The following is a 22,734-nucleotide window of genomic DNA, read 5'->3' as shown; positions in this document are numbered from 1 at the left end:
TGTTCTCAACTGAATGACAAGTAAAGCTGAACCATGGAGTAAAATCCCCTCTGTTCATTTTGTCTCTAATCAACAAGTAAGTTAACACGTTCTATGAATTTTTAAATGAGCAGTGATTATAACAGATGATTCATAAAAACAATTTAACTGTCTGGCTACAGATGAATGGAGATATGACACTCGAGTGCGCGCGGGGGGTGTGTGTATGTGTGTGTGTGTGTGTGTGTGTGTGTGTGATATAAAGTAATAGTATTTGGCCATGAGAGAGAAGGAAATCCTGCCATTTGTGACACCATGGATGGAACCTGAAGGCATTATGCTAAGTGAAATAAATCACACATACAAATACAAATATTGCACATATATGTGGAATCTAAAAGAGCTGAACTCAAAGAAACAGAATGGGGGGTTGGAGATGTTGGTCAAACTTCTAGTTATGAGTAAGTTCTGAGGATCTAATGCACAGCACTGATTATAGTTCATAATACTGTGTCCTATACATTAAAGATGCTAAGAGTAGATGCTCAAATGTTCTTAGCAAAAAGAGAAAGAGAAAGAGAGAGAAATGGTAATTATGTTATGTGATGGAGATGCTAAGTAAAGCTCGGGTAGTAATCATTTTTGCAATATATGGGAATCAAACCAACACATTGTACACCTTAAACTTATACAGCGTTACATGTCAACTATATCGCGATAGAAATAAAAAAATAATAATTAAACAAATACATTAGCAGTATTAAGGCTGCGAAAGGAAGAAGAAAAAAACCACATACCTAACTCCTAAAATTAAGTTACTTTCTAAAGTTATTAGAGAAGACTAGGGCTTTAAGACATGAACAAGAACTGATGTGTTTTAAAGTGATCTGCATCCAGGAAACAGGCAGAGTCTGTGGAGCCGACCAGCACGATAATTTAATTGCCAGTCTCCCGGAGGGACCCAAGGTCTCCATCACTGTCTGAGAGTGTTCTCTTGAGACCTGATTTTCTCCCTACCCCTCCAACTGCTCTCCCCCTTCCCAGCTTCCTCCTACTCTTTTGTTAGCTTTTAAGCAGCTCTCCCTCCACCCCTTTTACAACTTACTTTATGCATTTTTTAAAAAACTCTAATTAGGAATGGGCTTGCCCCGCCCCACAAGCTCCAGGGGCCTTCTGGGCTCTGGGAAATGCCTGCGGTCCACCCACCTAAGGGCTTCCACCTCTGATTGCCACCTCGCGGGCTCTGCGGATGAAAGGAGGCCGCCGGCCCGCGGCCACAAATCAGTTCCCCGGCCCCAATCCTGCCCCCCAGAGCCTGGCATCGCCTCCACCTCCGGAGGATTCCGGCGGTCACACCCCGGTCCTCCCAGCCCCAACCGGCTCCCCGCACCCCGCCTCCAGGCTCGCCGCCCGCGCCGGCTTTGCAGAAACCCCGGCGCTGGTTCGAGGCGGAGGAAATGACCCAAAAGTTGTCGTTTCTGAGTCAAGACTTCCGCGCACAGCGGCGCCCCCGGGTCTCCCGTGACTGTTCCCGGGCTGCGTCCTTCCCCGTCCAGAGTCTGATCCCGGGGCCCCTGCGCGCCCCGCGCCTCCCCGGCCTCCGCGAGCGCAGCCGGGAGGCGACCCCCCGGCGTCCGCATTGCGGCCCCCGGACGGCGGCGCGGGCTTCCTCCTCCCGGCGCCGGGGGCTCCTCGGAGCGGCCGAGGGTCCCCGCCACCCTCCCCGCGGTGGGTGCCGCGCCCACGCGCCGTCCCCAACTTCCCCCGCGTGGGCTCGGGCTCCCGGGGGGGCGGGGGGGGAAGCGGGGCCGGCGCACCACGGGAGGGAACCCCCGGCTCACCGATATCTCCATCCTCGTCGTCCTCCTCGTCCAGCTCCAGGTCTAACAGCACGTCCCTGGTCATCATCGCTGCCCCCGGAGGCGGCTCCGAACTTGGCACCAAGTTGGGGGCTCCCAGGTCCAGGAACGATGCAGCTGCCGCGGGCGGGCCCGGCGCCCGAATGGGGACGGCGGGGCGGGTCAGGCTCCGGGCTCGGGGCCGCTGCGCCCAGCCCAGCCCGCGCTCCGGGAAGCCGATCGGCCGCCGATCCGAACCCAGCGCCCAAGGCTACCCCGGGCCACTGAGCATGCCCAGTGCGCGCGCGGCTGCGGAGGGAGCGCCTTCCTTCCCCCGCTCGCCGGGCGCTCGGGAGGAAGTCGGGAGGCAGAGGGAAGAGGGAGAGGTCCGGAGGCAGAGGGTGTAGTCGGCGCTCTCCTTCTGCACGCTGGTGACCTCCTGGAAGGGCGAGGCGGGAGCACGCGGGGGTGGAGGGTGGGGGGTGCACAACTCTCCAACGCTGCCCCCGGGCGCGGCAGCTCTGTGTCCTAAGGTCACAGAGACACACGTGCACGGGGCTGGCTTTCTTTGATGCTGTTACTGCGGAGGGGAGGACCCTGAGAGCGAGCCCATTGGAACTGTGCTGCTAAAAGGCGACGTGGAGCCCAAGGAGGGTCTTCAAGCATCCATGTCTCTGGCTCGAAAGGGGATACGAATATTCCGTAGGGAAAGCGGGGAGGGGGATGACAGAGGAAGGGGCAAAACTCGTAGATGATAACACGCAACACCAGAAAAAGAAAGAGCGAGATCTAAAGAAGCATACGCTCTTCAAAGGCAGGAGGATTTCCGCCCAAAGTGAGGTTAGCGAGGGAGAGAAGCGCCCTCTAGCCCCGCCCGTGGAGCGCGCAGGGAGTGGTCCGGGGATGATCGCTGAGTGTTCTCCCGTAAAGGGCCTGGGCACGCTTAGTCCTATGTGTCAGAAAGGCACAGGAAACCAAGACCTCCACCCTGTCAACTCCGAGGTCGTGAGAAAAAAAACAAAAACAAACAAACAAACAAACAAAACTATAACCCGAGGAAATCAAGAAGGGGCTGAAATAAGATTGAGGCACAGAGGAGAAGAATGCATTCCTGGAGACCAAAGGGAACAATAGGACACATCCGAAGGGATTCTGCGTTGAACACACATGGCGCAATTTGAACTGCAGGCTCCCAGGATCATGTTTCTGTGGATCTTTTTTTTTTTTTTTTTTTTTTTTTTTTTTTTTTTTAAGAAGGCTGGTGAATTTAGACAGGTCAGTTTTGACTTCTCAAAAGGGCTAGAGGTATATTTGAAATTCTTCTTATAGTCATTGTCTCTCTAACACTTCTCATTGAAACTTTTTATATATTTTTTTTCCACTGAAGTACCAGAAGTATTATAATAACTAGAGGCCCGGCACATGAAATTCATGTGCAGGTATGGTTCCTAGGCCTGGCCTGCAATCAGGGCCATCTTTCCCAGCTGCCTGCAGTCACACACACACCCCACACTCCCCACACCACCACCACCACCACCACCACCATCCACCCCCAATTCCCCCATCCCCATCCGGTGATGGCAGGCTGGGGGAAAGTACTGAGAGGTCAGCTGTTCCTGCCTGCTCACAGCCCCACCCCCCATGGAGGGTGGCCATCAGGCCATCGAGCCTGCAGGCCAGGGAAAGAGACCAAAAGGTGGTCAGTGTGCCTCATAGTGACTGATCCAGTGGTTGTTCTGCCATTAGGGTCAATTTGCATATTACCCTTTTATTATATAGGATTATGAGAACACTAAAGCTTCTGTGCATTTCATTTTCCCATACACATATTTTTGATGTTTTTATTTGAAATAAATAAAATATTAAGATGAATCATAAGTGGGAAAGCAGCCATGATTATGCATTTTAAGACATGAGGAAATTGCTTTTAAGAAAATATCCAGGAAACACTATACTTACTTCTTAGGAAAACTTTCTGAATAAAAGAAATGTCCTTTTAGTTTAAAGGGAAAACTATAATACTTTGAAGATGGGTGGGGGAGGGGAAGATGGGAGAATACACCAAAAAAGGAGAAGAAAAAACTGGTGTGTGTGTGTGTGTGTGTGTGTGTGTGTGTGTGTTTTAGAGAAAGGAAGGAGAGTGAGAGAGAAACATTGATCAGCTGCCTCCTGCACAGCCTCCTACTGAGGATCCAGTGGCAACCCCAGCATGTGCTCTGACCCGAATCAAACCAGCAACCTTTCGGTGCACAGGACAACACCCAACCAAATGACCACACTGGCCAGGGCAAAAAATGTTTTATTTTAGTGAATTCTCTCTCCCCAGCATTTGTGGGATCTCCTGTAATAGAAATTACAGAGCTATTTTAGTAACGTGATCTGTTTTCACTATTTTCATTTAACAAGTGCATATACAGTGCTTTTTATGTGGTAGGTGCAGTTCTAAATGTTTTACATTTAGTTATTTAATTTTCATACCAACCCGGGGAGTCATTACCACACTCAGGGCAAGGGAGTAACTTATCCAAAATCACACAGGGAGTAAGTGGCAGGGCTAGGATTCAAACCCAAGCAGCTTGTTCCAGAATCTGTTCTTAGCCATGTTATAAACCACTTCCAAAGACATTTCTAAATCTGTTAAACACACACACACACACAAAATACACAAAATACACACAAACACCCTCCCTACCAATTCCAAACTCCCAAGTAAGTGCTCATCAACTCCCATCCAGAGTTTTCTCATCAAATGGTCTGGTGTTTATGGCCTAAGACTTCGTTCAAAGTTAATTAGTAGTTAGAAAACTCCTGCGGTTGATTTTGCAACAGGTTTGAGTGAGTCATCTGAAATTCTTCACAGATTTTAGAGTTTACATTTTTTTCTTGCTTGATAAACGCTGCAGAGAGACTCTGCTGGCCTTATGTAAAAAGGTGACTGTGGCAGGAAGGGAAGTGAATTATTTACTTGGGTTAGCTGTGAGTCTATTATTAGTAAGTGCCGTTATTTCATTTAACACATTTTCTTCCTTGCAGTTTCTCTCATGCATTTTTTTTCAACCAAGTAGTATTTGCTTCAAAAATAATCAAGGTAGCCGGGACTGGTTTGGCTCAGTGGATAGAGCGTCGGCCTGCAGACTGAAAGGTCCCGGGTTTGATTCCGGTCAAGGGCATGTACCTTGGTTGCGGGCACATCCCCAGTAGGGGGTGTGCAAGAGGCAGCTGATTGATGATTCTCTCTCATCGATTATTCTAACTCTATCCCTCTCTCTTCCTCTCTGTGTATTTAAAAATAATAATAATAATCAAGGTAATAGGCCAGATGTTTGTAAGAACCACACCTATGACCCTGAAAAATGTCAGTTGTATCATGAATAGTTTGTGAAATAAAAAGTTTTTAATATGTGGCTGGGTTATTGGATTTGCAAAGCTTTTCCAAGTCAGAGATCATAGGCCAAGTATTTTCTGCGTCATTGGTCTCCTTCATTGGTTAGTTACCACCTTTGACTGGCCACAGGATGTGCTTTCTCTGCCCATCCCTTAAATCTTGGTGTTTCTCTGGTTTCATTCCTTGGGTCCCTTTTAAACTCATTCAGTCTTAAAACTTGACTATCCAAAGCATGCCAGGTTCATAAGCATTCAAACATGACATTCACACAGGGTCCTGCAAGCAAACAGGTTTAATGCTTGGGGTCTTAATGCTCTGTGGCTGCTGGCTTGAAATTCTTAATAATGTCACCTTTGAATTTTGTTTTGTGGGTGAAGATCAAAGAGACAGTAGAGCTTGTGTGAGTTCACATGCAGTCTTGCCTCCTTGGGGTGGGTTCTCAGTGCCAACTCCCCTATTCCCTGGCACCTCAGCCCTGCCCATCCTCCCCTTTGCCCCACTCAGGACCAGAATCACCAGGGCCTGGGGAGACCTGGGCAAGGGCACAGGGAAAGTCAAGGTCATGTGTATGCACCCATGTATCTTAGGATGGAGTATGGTGGCATCTATCTCTGCCCTAGACTGGCAGTATCTCAATGTACCAGAAATGATTCAGTGGAGAAGAGCCTCTTGCCCATCCCCTGTTCCTGTACATCCTGGCAGGGAAGTGCCAATCTCTTAGATGTTGCTCCTCCAATGTAATTTGGAGCATAGAGTTCATGAGAAGAGGAGATACCTGGCTCAACTTCCCTACCCTCAGCCAGAGCATGGTCTGTCAGTGCTACGGGTTGGTGAGGGGAAGGGGGGAGGCTGGCAGCTGACAGATATCAGGCAGTCTTTGAACAAGGGACCCTGCATTTATATTTTGCACTTGGCCCTGAAAATTGTATAGCTGGCCCTGATTCTAAGATTCTACTTTCTATTCTAGATCTGTCTTCTGTGTCACAAATGGTATATCTGCCTGCATGTAGGATATCTCCACTTGGATATTTGTTAGACCTTTCAAATTCAGCAGGTCCTAAACTATATTTATAATCTCTTCCCCAAACCTGTTTCCCTAAACCCAGGAAACTAGTTACACAAACCAATAATTTGAGAATCATTTTGACTCCTTCCTCTATTTCTTATCCTTCACATCTAATCAGTCGCTACATCTAGTTGCATCTACCTCCTGGATATCTCAAGCACATCCTATATTATCTATTGTTGCATTGCTGTATAACTGCATCGTATGGCATTTTAGCAGAGACCTGATGGAAGTGAGAGAAGACATGCAACTCTCTGAGGGAATGGAGGCTTAGGCAGAAGGAAAAGCAAATGCAAAAGTCTGGAAAACCAGCAGAGGTCATGGCAACTGTGACATAATAGGTTACCCCCAAACAAACTTGTATTATATCACACAGCTTCTGTGGGTCAGGAATTTGGGAGCAGCATAGTCGTGGGATTCTGGCCTGAAAGCTTGAGAGGTTGAGATCTGCTTAATTAAGATAATTCACTCTTAGAGCAGTTCACTCCCCAGTGGTGCTGCTTGTCAGCAGGAGCACTGTTCCTTCCCACAGGGGCCTCTCCACAGGCTGCTGAGCGTCCTCATGACACCAGGAGCAATCCACGGGAGAAGGCGAGGTGGACGCCACAGCATCCATTATGACCTAGGCTCGGGAGTCACACAGTGTCATTTCTGCCATCGGTTCCAGGGGTCAGTCCGCTGTACTCACTGTGGGCGGGGCTTACACAAGAAGAACATGAATGGCAGAGGCAGGGACGGTTGGGAGCCATCTTGGAGGGTTGGGGCCACACATGTTCAGTGTCACTGTTGTTAAAATGGAACAACAGGCCAAATTGGACTCACCTTTGGTAAGCCACACCACCAAACTAAACTGTACTAACTAACCTAATTGCAGTTCCAGTCTCTTCCAGGAGTGAAACTTCAAACCAGTTAATCTGAAATTTCTGGATCAACTCTAGGGAGGTAGTCTGCCCAACAAGACCACCTGTCTTTTCCTAAGGGAAAGTGACCCACTCTTTTATCCTCAGATCCCTCCTTCTTCCTGCATGGAAACATCTTCCATTTTGTAAAGCTCTTTGGAGCACCCTTCTAGTTGTTAAATGGGATGTTCCCTGATCTGTGAATTGTTTATGAAAGCCAATTATATCCTCAAACTTGGTTGAATTTTGTTCTTGAACACTACTGTCATTCTTTATTCTTAGTTACTGAAAGCAAACTAAATGCTGGTTACTTTTCTGGTGTTGGGGACTCAATAGGAAAAGCAAAAAACAAAGATTGAAAGCATCCCTGCCCTCCTGACTTTCCATTCTAGTGGAAAGAGGCAAATAAATAAGTACATGTAAGGAAATGATGGATACTAGTGAGAAGAATGAAGCAGGGCAAGAGCAACAGAGAATAATGGCTGATGGACGTGGAGGGGACTGTATATCAGGTGGTGAGGGAAAGCCTTTCTGATCTCTGCTAAGAGGTCACTGTATCACTCACCTCTGGTTTGTTTTCAATGCCGCCTCTGTTTGAATATGAAAGGGTATCAGACCCCTGGTCATGTGGGGAGGCAGTGGCAAGGATAGGATACCTGGATACAGAGCCAAGGGCGGACCAGATTGAAAATTCAAAGCTATTTTTTAAATGGTATAAAAAACATACAATATAAAATTTACCATCTTAACCATCTCTAAGTATACAGTTCAGCAGTGTTACATATATTGCCTTTGTTATGCAACAGACCTCTAGAACTTTTTCATCTTGCAAAATTGAAACTCCATAGTCATTGAACAAGTCTCATTTCTTCCTCCCTTCAGCCCCTGGAAACCAGCATCCTACATTTTTGTTTCTCTGAGTTTGACTACATTAGATATCTCATATACATGGACTCATATAGTATTTATCTTTTTGTGACTGGCTTATTTTATTTACACAATGTGTTCAAGGCCCAGAAACTATCTTTGGATAATTTCTATTTTCTTTTTTTTTTAAATATATTTTTATTGATTTTTTATAGAGAGAAAGAGAAAGGAATAGAGAGTTAGAAATACCGATGAGAGAGAATCATCAACCAGCTGCCTCTTGCACAACCCCTACTGGGTAGTACATGCCCTTTACCGTAATCGAACCTGGGACCTTTCAGTCCGCAGGTCGATGCTCTATCCACTGAGCCAAACTGGCTTTGGCAGATAATTTCTATTTTCTTAGTAAAATAGAAACAAATGTCATTAGAAGATGAGAATGTGGAGCGAAGTTTACACAGAGAGAGGGTTTGGAACCCTTTTCTAGGACAGCTAGAAGAAAATGGACTAAGGGAATGCACAGGATCACACCAAAGACTCACGTGAGGTCATGGATTTCAGTTGAAACCTGTCAGCATTGTCATATATTTCTCCCCTAATCATGTTTCGCTACTGTATGTCAAACAGGTGGGTATGGCTATAACTAGGGTAGGGCTTTGTCAAATAAGTTCAACAGAGGGATGAAAAGGGAGGGAGCTGATGGTATAAGCAAGGGAATACTTTTTATTTTAAGTATTTTTTTTTATTGATTTCAGAGTGGGAGAGATAGAAACAACAATGATGAGAGAGAATCATTGATCAGCTGCCTCCTGCATGACCCACACTGAGGATTGAGCCCACAACCTGGGCATGTGCCCTTGACTGGAATCGAACCCAGGACTCCTCAGTCTGCAGGCTGATGCTCAATCCACTGATACAAACCAGTTAGAGCAGAACTGCTTTTAATAGGATCCAAAGTATAGAGCAGTGAGAACATGACTAAAAAAAAAAAAAAAAAAAAAAAAAAAGTAAGACCAGAAAGTTGTATATTCTGGTGGGTGGGATTATAAAGATCACTGCAGCTATTTCTTACCTGGATTGCTGCTGAAGCTTCCTTACTTCTTATTCTTTCTTATCCTTTCTCACTGGTGTGACCTTGACACGAAAATCTAATGAAATTATTACCTTTCAATCAATCACTTGAGCTCTTGTCCATATCCCAAGCCTCATCCTCAGTACTTCTTCAGCATCTTAAATACCTTTAGAATCTTCAGTTGAGATTTCATTCTCTATTATACCTTCAAGACTTTGCACATGGTTTCCCTTTACTTTGACCACTTCTCTCCCATCTTCTACTGGCTTTCACTCACCAGCTTCAATTTCACTTCCTTCTGGAAGAATTACTTGGTATTCCCAGTCTCTATTGAATGCCTTTGATACCCACTTGCAAAGCATCCTGTATTTCCCCATGCTGGCATTTAATATTAATGCTTATTTGTTACTTATATTTTAATTCTCTGTATTTTCTATCTGGGAGGGAGAACTTGTATGAATAGCTCACTCTATATATGAAGCATATGGTATTTTATAGATGATTGGATAAAGAAGATATAGTACCTATATGCAATGGAATGCTACTCAGCTAGAAGAAAAGATGAAATACTGCCATTTCTGACAATGTGGATGGGTCTTGAGGATATTATGCTAAGTAAAACAAGTCAGACAGAAAAAGTTAAGAATCATAAGATGTCACTCATATGTGGGATACAGAACTGAAAGCAACAAATGAACAAACAAGAAAAAACAAAGAAAGAAAAACTCATAGGCACAGACAACAGAAGGAAGGACAGCTAATAAAGGGCAGAGGAGTTAAATAAGTAGTGACAGAAGGTTTGACCTTGGGTGGTGGACGCACAGTGCAATATACAGATAATGTATCCTGGGACTGTACACTTGAAACGTATATAATTTTATTAACCAAAGTCACCCAATAAACTTAATTTAAAAAGTTAAATCCTAGCACAGGAGATGCTTCATAAAATGACCCTACTTCCTCCTTCTTGAACTCTTCTCCAGGCTACCAGGACATCTCACTCATCTGACTCCTCCATGCTCAGTAGCCACTCCTCTCCTCCCAGACCTCCAGCTATTTTTAAAAAATTTTTATTATTATTTTTAAAATATATTTTATTGATTTTTCACAGAGAGGAAGAGAGAAGGATAGAGAGTTAGAAACATCGATGAGAGAGAATCATCGATCAGCTGCCTCCCGCACACCCCCCACCAGGTACATGCCCTTGACCCGGGACAGCTTCAGTCCGCAGGCCGATGCTCTATCCACTGAGCCAAACCAGTTTCGGCGTCCAGCTATTTTTTTTAAAAAAAATGTTACTATTATTATCATTAATTCTCACCTGAGGATATACTTAGAGAGAGGAAGGGGGAGAGAGAGGGAGAAAGAGAGAGAGAAACATTGATGTGCGAGAGAAACATTGATCGGCTGCTTTCTGTACATACTTCAGCCAGGGATTGAACTCGAAACCCATGTACGTACCTTGACTTGGAATTAAACCCGACAACCTTTTAGTGCACAGGACAATGATCAACCAATTGAGCCATTTCGGCCAGGCCTCACCAGCTTCTTAAATATACAAATGTCCCTGTAAAAGCATCCAACTAAAACCTAGTTGGCCAATATCTTTCTTATCAGATAGTTGCTAAAATCAACATGCCTCCTAAAACAGTGGTTGCGGAGATACGTTTGGAGGGGAAATGTGTTGGGGAGAAAAAACTTGTCTTTCTCAGAACTTCATCTTAAGCCGGCCCTAACCAAGCCATCCACAAGCAACTTCTCCGCCACACTGGCTCAGAGGAACCGGCTCTGCTGACAGGCAGTGAATTATCTTGCTCAGCATCAGTGACTCATCTGTTGCTCTGAAATCTCGATGCCATGTAAAGGGCACGGCAAACCATCTAGAGTGAGAGCGAGATAGCCCTGCTCCTGGCTTCTCCTTTTTCTCCTCTCCCGTGTAAACACCACCCAAGGCTGAGGGCTGGAGGTTTGTTACTCTGGCCACTTAACAGAGTCTCTAACAATTATTTAAACTTTTTACCCATAGGAATTCAAAAGTTCTAGTTACATCATAGATTGGTGAAGAAAATAGGAGTTAGTTTTTTTGTTTGTTTGTTTTTGTTTTTGTTTTTAGAACCGTTTATACCATCTAAGAAGCAAGGAATGGAAAGAATGACCATTGCTATCGGGTTGTGCATTACCAAGGCAAATCTGTAAAATTAGAAAAGAAAGTATTCCAGCCACCTCATTTCCCCTTCAAGTTGCCTTTCTTCATCCACTGGTATACAAATGCCTTACTTATCTCAAAGTCTGCTCTCAAGAAAGGATATCTAGGCTCAAGGTGGAAAGACTTCAAAATGAGGACCCAGTATGTCCTGGGTTTGGTTCAGATCTTGACTCTGCTACTTGTTAACTGTGCCGATGTGGGCAAGTTGCTTCACTTTTGCATGTCCATTTCCTCATTCATTGGAGCAGTGGTCAGGGTAGAAGAGGGAAGTGATGGAGATAAAAATGCCTAACTCTCATTTTACATGAGTGTTCTTTTTTAAAAAAATATATCAATATATATTTTATTGATTTTGTACAGAGAGAAAAGGAGGGAGATAGAGAGTTAGAAACATCAATGAGAGAGAGTCATCGATCAGCCGTCTCTTGCACACCCCCCACTGGGGATATGCCCGCAACCAAGGTACATGCCCTTGACCGTAATCGAACCCGGGACACTTCAGTCCCCAAGCCGACGCTCTATCCATTGAGCCAAACCGGTTTTGGCTACATGAGTGTTCTTCTCACTCAACAAATATTTACTTAGTCTTACTATGTGCTATGCCTTCAAAAACACCAGAAAACAAGACCTAGGACTGACCCACAAGAAGCTTATGGTCTCGTTAAAACTTTTAATATATGCACACCATGTAATTGCTAGGAACTTTCACATACATTAACATTAACCAATTTCCCACAACAGGAGTTGTTATCGCTCAGAATCCTGAGCACTTCCAACCTCCACTCCCAATGGTCTTTGACTGAGTAATTGTTCTTTCCATAAATATCTATTGAGGGCCTACTGTGCGCCAGGCTGTGTGCTAGGTACTGGAGATTTAATGGGGAACCTGCTGCTGGAACAACTGGATTTCATCTGACTAATGTGTGATTTGCTGAGCATATTCAAACAACACTCAGAATGTTTTAGAGTGAGGGTCTCCTGTTACAGTGTGAATCCTCTTATTCAGCAGCTTGACATGAAATCTCTGTGTTTCCTACATTCCCTGAAAAGATAAATACAACACAAGCTCCCAAATGGATAAAGGGAAGACAACAAGTTTTTATCAAGTGCCTTCCCTGTCATCCTTCCATGCATTTTCTCATTTAACCTTCAGAGCTAGGATGTGAGAAAGACATTATGGTCCGTTTACAGAAAAGAAATGGAGATCAGAAAGGCTGAACACAGATGGCACTTAACAAGTGTATTTTCGAGGTTACAGTTTGAAATTAAAAGACCATAAAATATCATGGCATAATTAATTAAATTAATGCTTATTTCCTAACAGCCCCGACGATGGGAACAATCCAGGCTGTTGGAGCAGCTCTCCTCCATGATGTCATTCCAGGACCCAGGGTCCCTTCATCTTGCCACTGCCATTTGTTGCCAAAGGTTGGTGGCTGCCATGTCCATATTCCAGCCTATGAGAGGGAGAAAGACAACATTTAGGGCAGGTAGCTTTGTCCTGAAGGAGATGATAAATCCTTTCTACTTACACCCCACTGGCCTCAACCTGGTTGTATGGCCACACCTACCTGCAAAGGAAGCCTGGGAAGTGGAGCCCATGCCTGGGCAGCCACGTGCCCTGCTAAAACACACGATGTCCTATTACTAACTATAAGCTGACAATGAGTACTTAGGTCAGTTAGTAGTTTCTGGCATAGCTAGTAAACGATGAAGCGGGAATTCAAACTCCGATTTTCTGCTTGAAGCCAATTTCATGCCACTGCCTCTTAGACACAAGAGCTAGAGAACTCTGGTTCTCCATCCATTTGTCTGCAATGCAGAATAACAGCAGCAACATTTTATTGTTATAGTTTAGGAGTAAGCCATTGGAATTGTGTGTCAACTTCTCAGAAATGCAGGGTATTGTTTTTTTAACTTTTCTTCCCATAGATTCTGATATTCCTCCCCACCTCCAGTTTTTCTGGAAATATCTCAAGCTTCTAGTAGTCTGGTTCTGTGACTCAAGTGAACTACTTGTTAAGTACGTTTCAAAAGAAAGAGGAAAAATACAGCCACTTCAATAAAATTGCCACTTCCTTGCTAAATCCTTAAGAGGAAATATTTTAAAGGAAGTATGATGCAGCAGACTATAGGGGTGTTTAAAGTTGGCTAATATGGAAGAGTCCATCAGGAAGACTAAGTGAAATCCCTCCCTTTTTTTTTTTTTTTTTTTTAAGGTTACTTTCCGAGATTCTTGAAAATATATCTTAGGATAAAAAAAGGAATATACCTTGTTAGTATATTCTTGGCAAAGAAAGAAATAATGATATTTTTTAAAGGGTGGGTTAAAAAAAACTACCCTATCCATTTAAAACTACTGTTTCTATAATATGGCAGGCTTTTGTTTTTATTTATTTACTTTTCATCTTTTGAGTAAATTATAAAACCCTATATTTTCTAATCTTTCAGTTTATATATTTTTTCTTAAAGAAGGCCCCTCACATTGTGTGAACTTCAAGCCCTACGAAACCTAGACCCACCTTGTGAATTACTGTATTCCTGGGCCTAGAGTGCTACCTATCATAGAATAATCACTCAATAAATGCTTGCTAATAAATGAATGGTACCTGACATTTTATAGGAATTTCTAATGTGTCTTTCCATTTTAGGGAGGGAATTCCCATTCCTCTCACATGTGTGTTGCACTTGACTTCCACATGAATCTTCTGAAAATTCCACTTTTATCATGTCACTTCCCTATCCTAGAAATCTTCAACAACTTGAATCCACATGGAGAATGCAGTTCAAATCTTCTAGCCTAGTGGTCTGCAAACTCATTAGTCAACAGAGTCAAATATCAACAGTATAACCATTGAAATTTCTTTTGAGAGCCAATTTTTTAAAAACTTAAACTTCTTCTAACGCCACATCTTCAAAATAGATTCTCCCAGGCCGTGGCATTTTGTAGAAGAGCCACACTCAAGGGGCCAAAGAGCTGCATGTGGCTTGCGAGTCGCAGTTTGCCCACCACGGTTCTAGCCTATTATTCAAGGCCTGCCCCGGAGGTTCCCATCCTTACCTCCTACCTCTTGTCTTCATGAACACTGCATCACAGACAGCTCTGCTTACTGCTTCGTGAGCATTCTTACTCCTTCCATCCTTCCAGACTTCACAATTGCTACTTACATCATCTAAACATCCGCTTTCCGCCTATCTCTGCAAGAGCCTTCTCCGTGGAGCCTCCTAGATTCCAGCAGACCCAGTGTTCCCTCCCTCTTCTGAACTCTCCAGGCACACCATTCATTCAGAACTACCTTCTTCCCATCCCCCTCACCGCCCCTGCCTCCGCTCCTCCAGCCCCTGCTCTCACCCCAGCCCCCCAGAACTGCCTTCTATTACTAGTTTCCTTCCCTTGTCTCTGGTCCTTCTGTCCTTCTGGGTCATACGAGCATTTTTCCAAGGGACTATTCTCCCTCACTGGAGCCATCCCTAGTGTAAAGCCTTCCAGTTGAGATTGTAGAGATCCTAACAAGATCTGTTGGATTGTATATTTGGAGCCAAATGGGAAGAAATGACAGAATTTCACGACTTCCCTAGAACCAAATAAAATCAACAGAAATGTCAACAGAAAAGAAATAAAGTCAGAAAAGAATGGCAATATAATACTTTAATGCAAGTTTCTAAATCATAAATTCTTCAAGGCAGCTCTCTAATAGTTCTGAAAAGTACCTGGTTTGGGGGAATTTGTTGTAAGATTGTAACCCCAAAGATATCACAGTGGAGCAATGGGTAAAGTGATGACCATAGAGGTGGTCATTGATGGCAGCAATGTGTAGAGAGCTCTGGTCCTTGGAGGGGGATGAGACCTCGTCAGCAGAATTTACTCTGTTACTGCCTTCTAGGTTGCAACAACAAAGGAAAGAAAGTTTTTCCAAAGGAAAGTATAATTTCTATTTCATTTTTTAAAATGGTGACATTTCCCCCCAAAGCATGATGAGTCTTCTTCAAACTGTACTTTTAGGAAATGAGGAAGAGCTTTTGCCTCCTGCTAGCATCAGGCTGTGTGTGTGTGTGTGTGTGTGTGTGTGTGTGTGTGTGTGTTTTAGCGATAGGCAAAACCAAAATTCCTTAGTAGAAGTTAACATTACAGTCCTAAAAAATTCACTCAAACATACTATTTTATTTCAGTTCAGACTCATTTCCAATTGTATTTAATCTTTTCCAGGCTCGTTATTACTTTCCCTTGTAGTTTCCACTGTGAAATGACATTTTTAGTCTCTTTTGCCCTCTATTGAATTGCTCTGGTAATAGCAATAACTAGCAAAATGCTAGTTCTCTAGCAGGCGGGAAGACATAAATATTTTATTTCAGATCAGTGGTGTGTATAATTGTTGCTATAGAGAAAATCTTTGATTGCTGCCCAAATCTGGAGGCCTATTAAAAATTAATTTCTGGGTCTTTTCCACCTATCAAAAAGAATACTTTATAACATATAAGCAAACCCTTCCCTGCTCCTATGACAAACTATCCTCCATTTGCAAGGGGATGAAGCCAGAAGAAATGCAACTCACCCAAAGGGATAGAAATTAGATATTAGAGAGTAATTTCTTCAACAAGTACTAAAATTTTTGGGAGAGAAATATTGTCTTTTCTAAGCATCCTTAAAAAATGGGATAGATTCATTTGTCTGCATATCTTTCTGTTAATATTGACAACTTCTGAAACATCATACAAAAGCAAAATAGGAAAAAATAGATCTGAAAGTAATTAATATATTAGCTTGCCTTTATAAACATTTGAAAAAAACGAAGTCCATACTAAGAAATTGGAAAACTATAATTCCATAGTAATTAGATGCTATTCAGAAGTTGTACTTACAGAATTCCAACCACAAAAAAGAAAAGATTAAAGCAAATGTTCTTATGGCAACAACGGCAGAAGTATAATACATGAAGTTTTTTTTGTAAGTGGGATTTGGTTACTGGCTGACTCATCTCATTATGTCCAGATGAATGAACTACTAAAGAAATAGATAATCCCGAAGCTTAATTTTGTGCATCAGTTTCAAAGGCTCTCAGCTGAACTCAAAGCTGTTATGGTAACACAAGTAACTGATCTATCGTCTGCTGCTCCTCGTTTTCCTCCTAATAGAATGGGATGTACACCCTAAAGGGATAAAAAGTTTAGCGAAGCATAATGATAGGTGAGCTATACATATATGCCCCCCACAACACTCAAGACTGATCAAAGGGTCAATGTAAAAAACAATCTAATGGGATTTTTAGAAATTTGAGATTTCCCTTGTTGCTATGTGTTATGCAGCTAATTACCTTCCTGGGATTTAAGATAGGAGAGGTTAAAAGTACTAGTTAAGGAAGTAGGCTCCAGAGTCACACAGTACTGGTTATGCCATTTATTGTTGAGTGACCTTAAACAAGTTTTTAAACCCTCCAGGCCTCAATTTCCTCATGTTTAATGAAAGAGATACAATTTCATAGAGTTGTTTTATTATGTTATTTTTTATTTTTTCCATTGTTTTTATTTATTTATTTATTTATTTATTTATTTATTTATTTATTTATTAGAGAGACTGGAAGAAATGGAGAGAGACAGAGAGAGAAACATGGTTGTGAGAGAAACACATTGATTGATTGCCTTCAGCACGCACCAAGATTGACCGGGGCCATTGCAACTGAAGTAGGTGCCCTTGACGGAATTTAACCTGAGACCTTTCAGTCTGTGGGCCGATGGTCTAACCACTGAGATAATCAGCTAGGGCTTGAAGAATAAATGAAACAATATCTGTAAAATACTAGGAAAAGGCTTGGCCAGAACAGACTTTTGATTAATAAAAGTCATTATTAGCACCACTAACAATGGGCATAATTCTCAACGTTATCTTATTATTTTTAGCATTAATAATAAAGATAATAGTAACAACCTTAACAGGGAGAATTTCCCTTACCATTTGTTGGGAAAGAAAGCTAAGAGAAGAAGTCAGACTTTTGTGCTTGCTCCTTCCCGATTCAATACACATTGTGTTAGTTAGAGGCTGTGGCCCAGGACAGGGAAAGGCCTGCAGGATTCCTTGGCATTGCCCAGGGGACCTATCTAGTCTCTGCCTCCTGCACTTTCTAAGCAGGATTCAGAGCTATTAGGTTATTGATCAGCCTTGGGAGCTTTGAGCAGTCAGTTAAGTGGTTCTTTGTTTCAGGTATGCATAGTCCTGATTTAAGCCAAGAATTAGAATGAGGGAATTATTAGACTGTTTAACTTTTTTTCACATAGAAAACTGTTGCACAACCCTGAGCACGAAAAGTCAGACAGGATGAGATTTGTATTGACAATACTGTACATACCTGTAACTCTGAAATAACAAGGAGCCATTTGTTTCAAATATAGTAATTTACAACTTACTTTTATTTTTTGTCATTGCCTTGTGTGGGAGGGTGAGGGTGTTGACATATATTATCTTCTAGTGCAGCATTAGCTCCTCTTTCAGATGCTTTTTGTGAATTACACATACAGGTGAGGAAGGTGACCTTGAATTTGGAAGAAATTACTTCCAAGAACAAAGTGATTATCTATTGATATGCACCAGGGGGAGATCTGGGAAGTCTGAGCAACATGACCAGGGTTGAGTCTCTGAGAGGTAGGGCTGGAAAAGTTGAGATTTCACCACCTCTCTGAAGAAAGACAAAGTTATAAAGAGAATGAGGAAGGCTGAATAGCAACGAAAAGGCAAAAATAATTCAATTAATTTTATTTTTCTCAAGGGGACAAATGGAATCTGAAAAACTAATATGAACTAGCATGAACTAGTATGAACTAGTAACTCAACAACTATGTTTTCTGAGGAGGCAAGATGGAATATTAAGCTTTTATGATCTGGATGACATTTCACTCAGAATTATATCCCTTCTTAGTCTACTGCCTTTTATCTTCTCTTTCTTGGTAAATTTAGTTAATATCTATCAGATGGCTGCTGTGTGCAAAATTCTGTGCCAGGCACCTTGGTCACAGCAGAGAGCAAAAAGACACCCTGTTCTGGCCAGCTTAGTTATTATGGTAGCAGGAAAGACTACATAGTTCTTTATTGCAACCTAATTGGGATTTTGATTTATGCATCAATCTGAAATACATTGGTTAATGTGAGTCTGTAAGAGGCTGATTATCTAGATACATGGACCAAATTGAGTTTCTAAACCTACTAAGCAAGAGCCAAACCATCAACTGTGGAGGCACACAGAAGACACTGTGGCCCTAAGCATTGCCTCTGTGGGCATATTTCTCTGAGAACTAACCCATTCTCATTACTTTCACCAGGAAGGAGCAGTTCTTTAAAAAAAAAAATTATATATATATATATATATATATATATATATATATATATATATATATATATATATATATTAATGATTTCAGAGAGGAAGGGAGAGGTGGGAGAGAGATAGAAACATCAATGATGAGAGCGAATCATTGATCAGCTGCCTCCTGCATGCCCTATATTGGGAACTGAGCCTGCAACCCAGGCATGTACCCTGATCAGGATCCTCTTGGTTCATAGGCTGATGCTCAACCACTGAGCCACACTGGCTGGGTTTGGAAGGAGCAGTTCTTATCCTATTTCATCTACTCTGCCATATAAATGCATGTGTTTTGAAAAATATGAAACACAAACATTGATTTTTGGTTTTGTTTCTAGTGGCAGTGTCTCCTGCCCTGCCCCGGACTCCCTGTGTGGTATGCACATGCAACTCTGAACAGGTAAAGCAGCAGGGAGAGGGTGCTGGGAACAGAGATGAATGTGAAAGGGATTTTTCTAAGTACAAAAATGGTGCTAAAAGCCAATGAATATAATTCAACAGCTAAAGAAAGTGTGTGATGAAAACCATGATTGCACAGCATTTATCAAGCTCTTTACATTCCAAATTTCAAGAATTAATTCTACAATATTTTTGTTATTTTATATCCTGAAATTACCCAAGGCACTGATCTAAATCTAACCATGCAATTATAAATTTCTTAAAAAGTCATGAAGTCCTTTACAAATTATTCAGTTACTCAAGATTAAGTGTTATACTGGCTATTATATTATCTAATAAATCCTATTATCGATTATTTGTTCAAATGATTTACACATTTTACTACATTTTTTTTTTTTTGCTTTCTGCCTAGTAAGTAAGTCTTAAACCCTTAGAAGATGAGATTAAAACTGCTTGGAATAATATATTTTACATGAACAAAATGATTCAAAAACAACTGCAAAACAAGCAATTTAATTGCATCTACTTAAAATTGCTAAAATAAAAAAAAAAAAGCTCCATTTATGGGACTTTAAATTGTCCTCTATTTTTATTTAGTCTTTTATTTTTACCCAGTGTTTTGAATTATTATTTATTGATTTATTTTTAAATATATTTTTATTGACTTTTAGAGAGAGAGAGAGGAAGGGAGAGGAATAGAGAGACAGAAACATTGATGAGAGAGAAACATCATTTGTTGGTGCCTCCTGCATGCCCCCTCCTAGGGACCAAGCCTGAAACGAGGGCATGTGCTCTAACCAGGAACTGAACTCGTAACCTCTTGGTTCATGGGTCTACACTCAACCATTGAGCCACACCAGCTGGGCTACTGACTGATTTTAAAGAGATAGAGGAAGGAAGAGAGAGAAAAACATTGTTGTTCTACTTATTTATGCATTCATTGGTTGATAATTGTAAGTACCTTGACAAGGGATTGAAGCCACAACCTTGGCATATTGGGACAATGATCTAACCAATTGAGCTACCTACTCAGCCAGGGCTACCCAGTACTTTATAGAACTATTTGTTTTTCTTAATTACTCTGACCCAACCATACAATGGGAATGGGAATAGATAGCACAAACATACCCTGACACACTTATGCAAAAAGCTCATATTGAACTTGACTAATATGCACAAAACATGTCCCCAAGGCTCTTTTTCCATGGCACAACTCTGGCAGTGATCAATAGATTGTCTCTCTTTGAAGGCCATCACTCTTATTGAAAAGAACTTCAACCAGGTGTAAATAGAGTTTCCCATTATCCATGGGGAATACCTTTCAAGAACCCCAAAGGATGCCTGAAACTATGGATAGTACTGAACCCTTTATATACTATCTTTTCCTTAAACATACACACCTATGATAAAGTTTAACGTATAAGTCAGGTACAGTAAGAAGAGGAACAATAATAACTAATAGTCAAATACCGTATTTTCCGGCGTATAAGACGACTTTTGAAATGAAAAAAAGTCAACCAAAAATCGGGGGCAAAAGACCAAAATTGCACAAAAATTACCTGCAGATCTTGACGGCAAAGTAAGTCTTTTCTTTGAAGTGGGGGGTAATCTTATACAGCAAATATAGGCCCAAACCTATGTTGTTTTTTTTTAAAGGAACTTTTTATTTTATTTTATTTTATATTTTATTGATTTTGTACAGAGAGGAAGGGACAGAGATAGAAAGTCAGAAACATCGACGAGAGAGAGTCATCGATCAGCTGCCTCTTGCACACCCCCTACTGGGGATATGCCCGCAAACAAGTTACATGCCCTTGATCGGAATCGAACCCGGGACCTTTCAGTCCCCAGGCCGACGCTCTATCCACTGAACCAAACCAGTCCCGGTGGCCCAAATCTATGTTTTAACTGTAAAATTAGGGGGTCATCTTATACGCCTGAAAATACGAGAACAATTATAACAATATACTATAATAAAAGTTATGTGAATGATGGTGATATTTCTCTCTCTCTCTCTCTCTCTCTCTCTCTCTCTCTCTCTCTCTCAAAATATCTCATTGTACTGTACTGACCTTTTCAGTTGAAGGAAGCACTTTCTGGCTTCTCTTTGGCATCTTCAAATGGCCAGCATCAGCACTCTTGCACTTGGGATCACTATTAAGTAAAATAAGAGTTACCTGAGCACAAGCACTGTGATACTGTGCCTGATCTGAAAACCATGATGGCTGCGGAGCGACTTACAGGCGGGAGTGTCAAGAGCATGGAGATGCTGGATAAAGGGCTGCTATTCATGTCCCGGTGGGATGGAGCGGGCCAAACGAGATTTCCTCATGTATTCAGAATAGCCGAAAATGTGAATCTTATGAATTATTTATTTCTGGAATTTTCTATTTAATATTTTCAGACAGCAGTTGACTGTAGGTAAATGAAAATGTGGAAAGGAAAACTGTGAATAAGGGGTGGGGAACTGTATTTTCTTTACATGCTCATTAATTTAACAGTTTTGTTTTAGTATGATTCATCATGACAATGATACTAGTCATAATACTATTACCGTTAAAAATTGGCTAGTATGTCAACTAACTAATGTATAATTAAATACTTGACTGTGTTATAAAACCACCTTGTTATGAAACACAATAAGCAATTACTTATATTAAACTCATTAAGACCCAAAACAATTTCAAAGAAAAAGGCAAGCACATTCTCAAAATAGTGAACCTCTAAGCACTCATCATGTGGCAAGAATGCTTCATGTGTTAACTCATTTAATCTTCATGACAGTGTTGGAACGCTAATACTATTATTCTCCCATTTTAGAGAAAAGAAGATAGTGTCACAGAAAGATCCATAGCTTACCCAGTGGGCATGGCTGAACCCAGGCAGTCTGGTGCCAGGACCAGAACTCCTCTACCATTCAGCTATGCCACTACTTGGTGACACCCAGAATCTTATATAATAAAAGCCTAATTACAAATTGCTCAACTGGGAGTTTGACTGCTCACTATGATGTGCACTGACCACCAGGAGGCAGTGTGAACATGGTGGGCATCAGCTACATGGCACTGGCAGCACTGGCAGCAATGGAGGTGCTGCTGGCCCCATGGGCCCCAACAAGAGCGGGACTGCAGTGGGATGGTGGAACAGGTGAGGGGGCAGCCCCAGGCCAAGGTGGGTGTGAGCAGGGGCCTGATCATCCTGCTGATAGCCTGCAGACTGGGAGCAGCCCTGGGGTGGAGGGGGAGGACTGCTGCCTGGCTCCCAGGTGCTGGGGGGGGGGTGGGGGGAAGGGTGGAAGCCAGCCCTGACTGATTCCCCTGCAGGTTGGATGGTGGAGCAGGTAAGGAGGGTGCGGGGGCCTGATGTGGTGAGGATCTCCCTTTTCCACGTCTCATACAGAAAGAGAGATGAACAAACCGGTTCTAAGTGGAGGCGGCCAGGGATTGAAAAATAATAGAAATAAAGAGAGAACACACAGAGATAGATTTTAAGCTGGGAGCTGGGTGGGCCGCCATTCTGTCTGCTGGAGAGGCAGGAAGATGATGATGATGACCCCTCCCAGCACATTTATTTTATATCCCAATACCAGGAAGTTATCACCAACTTATTTGCATTCTTAAGTAGGCCCTAGCATTCCAGTTGCTTGTCTTGATTTACATATCTAGTCCCAACCC

At 42.4% G+C, this 22,734-nt stretch overlaps 1 protein-coding gene and 1 long non-coding RNA gene across 4 annotated transcripts in view; one reads left to right on the top strand and one right to left on the bottom strand.

Annotated features, from left to right (window-relative positions):
- Positions 1-2,039, bottom strand: part of ANO6 (anoctamin 6) — a 172,078-nt gene extending 170,039 nt beyond the window's left edge. For 2 of the 3 annotated variants that reach the window (XM_036459323.2, XM_036459324.2), the window contains exon 1: positions 1,821-2,039. In XM_036459323.2, coding sequence (XP_036315216.1) covers positions 1,821-1,887 — 67 coding nt within the window. In that variant the 5' untranslated portion in view covers positions 1,888-2,039. The remainder of the gene's footprint in view (positions 1-1,820) is intronic. The other variant, XM_036459327.2, reaches the window with a different exon arrangement.
- A 10,596-nt stretch (positions 2,040-12,635) lies between these two features.
- On the top strand, positions 12,636-22,016 carry LOC123653063. Its single transcript, XR_006742698.1, has 3 exons — positions 12,636-12,740; positions 19,000-19,061; positions 21,881-22,016. It is a non-coding gene; the product is annotated as an uncharacterized LOC123653063 (long non-coding RNA).
- Positions 22,017-22,734: the final 718 nt, after the last annotated feature.

The sequence above is a fragment of the Pipistrellus kuhlii genome, unplaced genomic scaffold (genome assembly GCF_014108245.1).
Source record: "Pipistrellus kuhlii isolate mPipKuh1 unplaced genomic scaffold, mPipKuh1.p scaffold_m20_p_3, whole genome shotgun sequence".
NCBI lineage: Eukaryota > Metazoa > Chordata > Mammalia > Chiroptera > Vespertilionidae > Pipistrellus > Pipistrellus kuhlii.
Note: the sequence above shows the minus strand (reverse complement) of the source record. Positions and strands in the feature narration are given on the sequence as shown.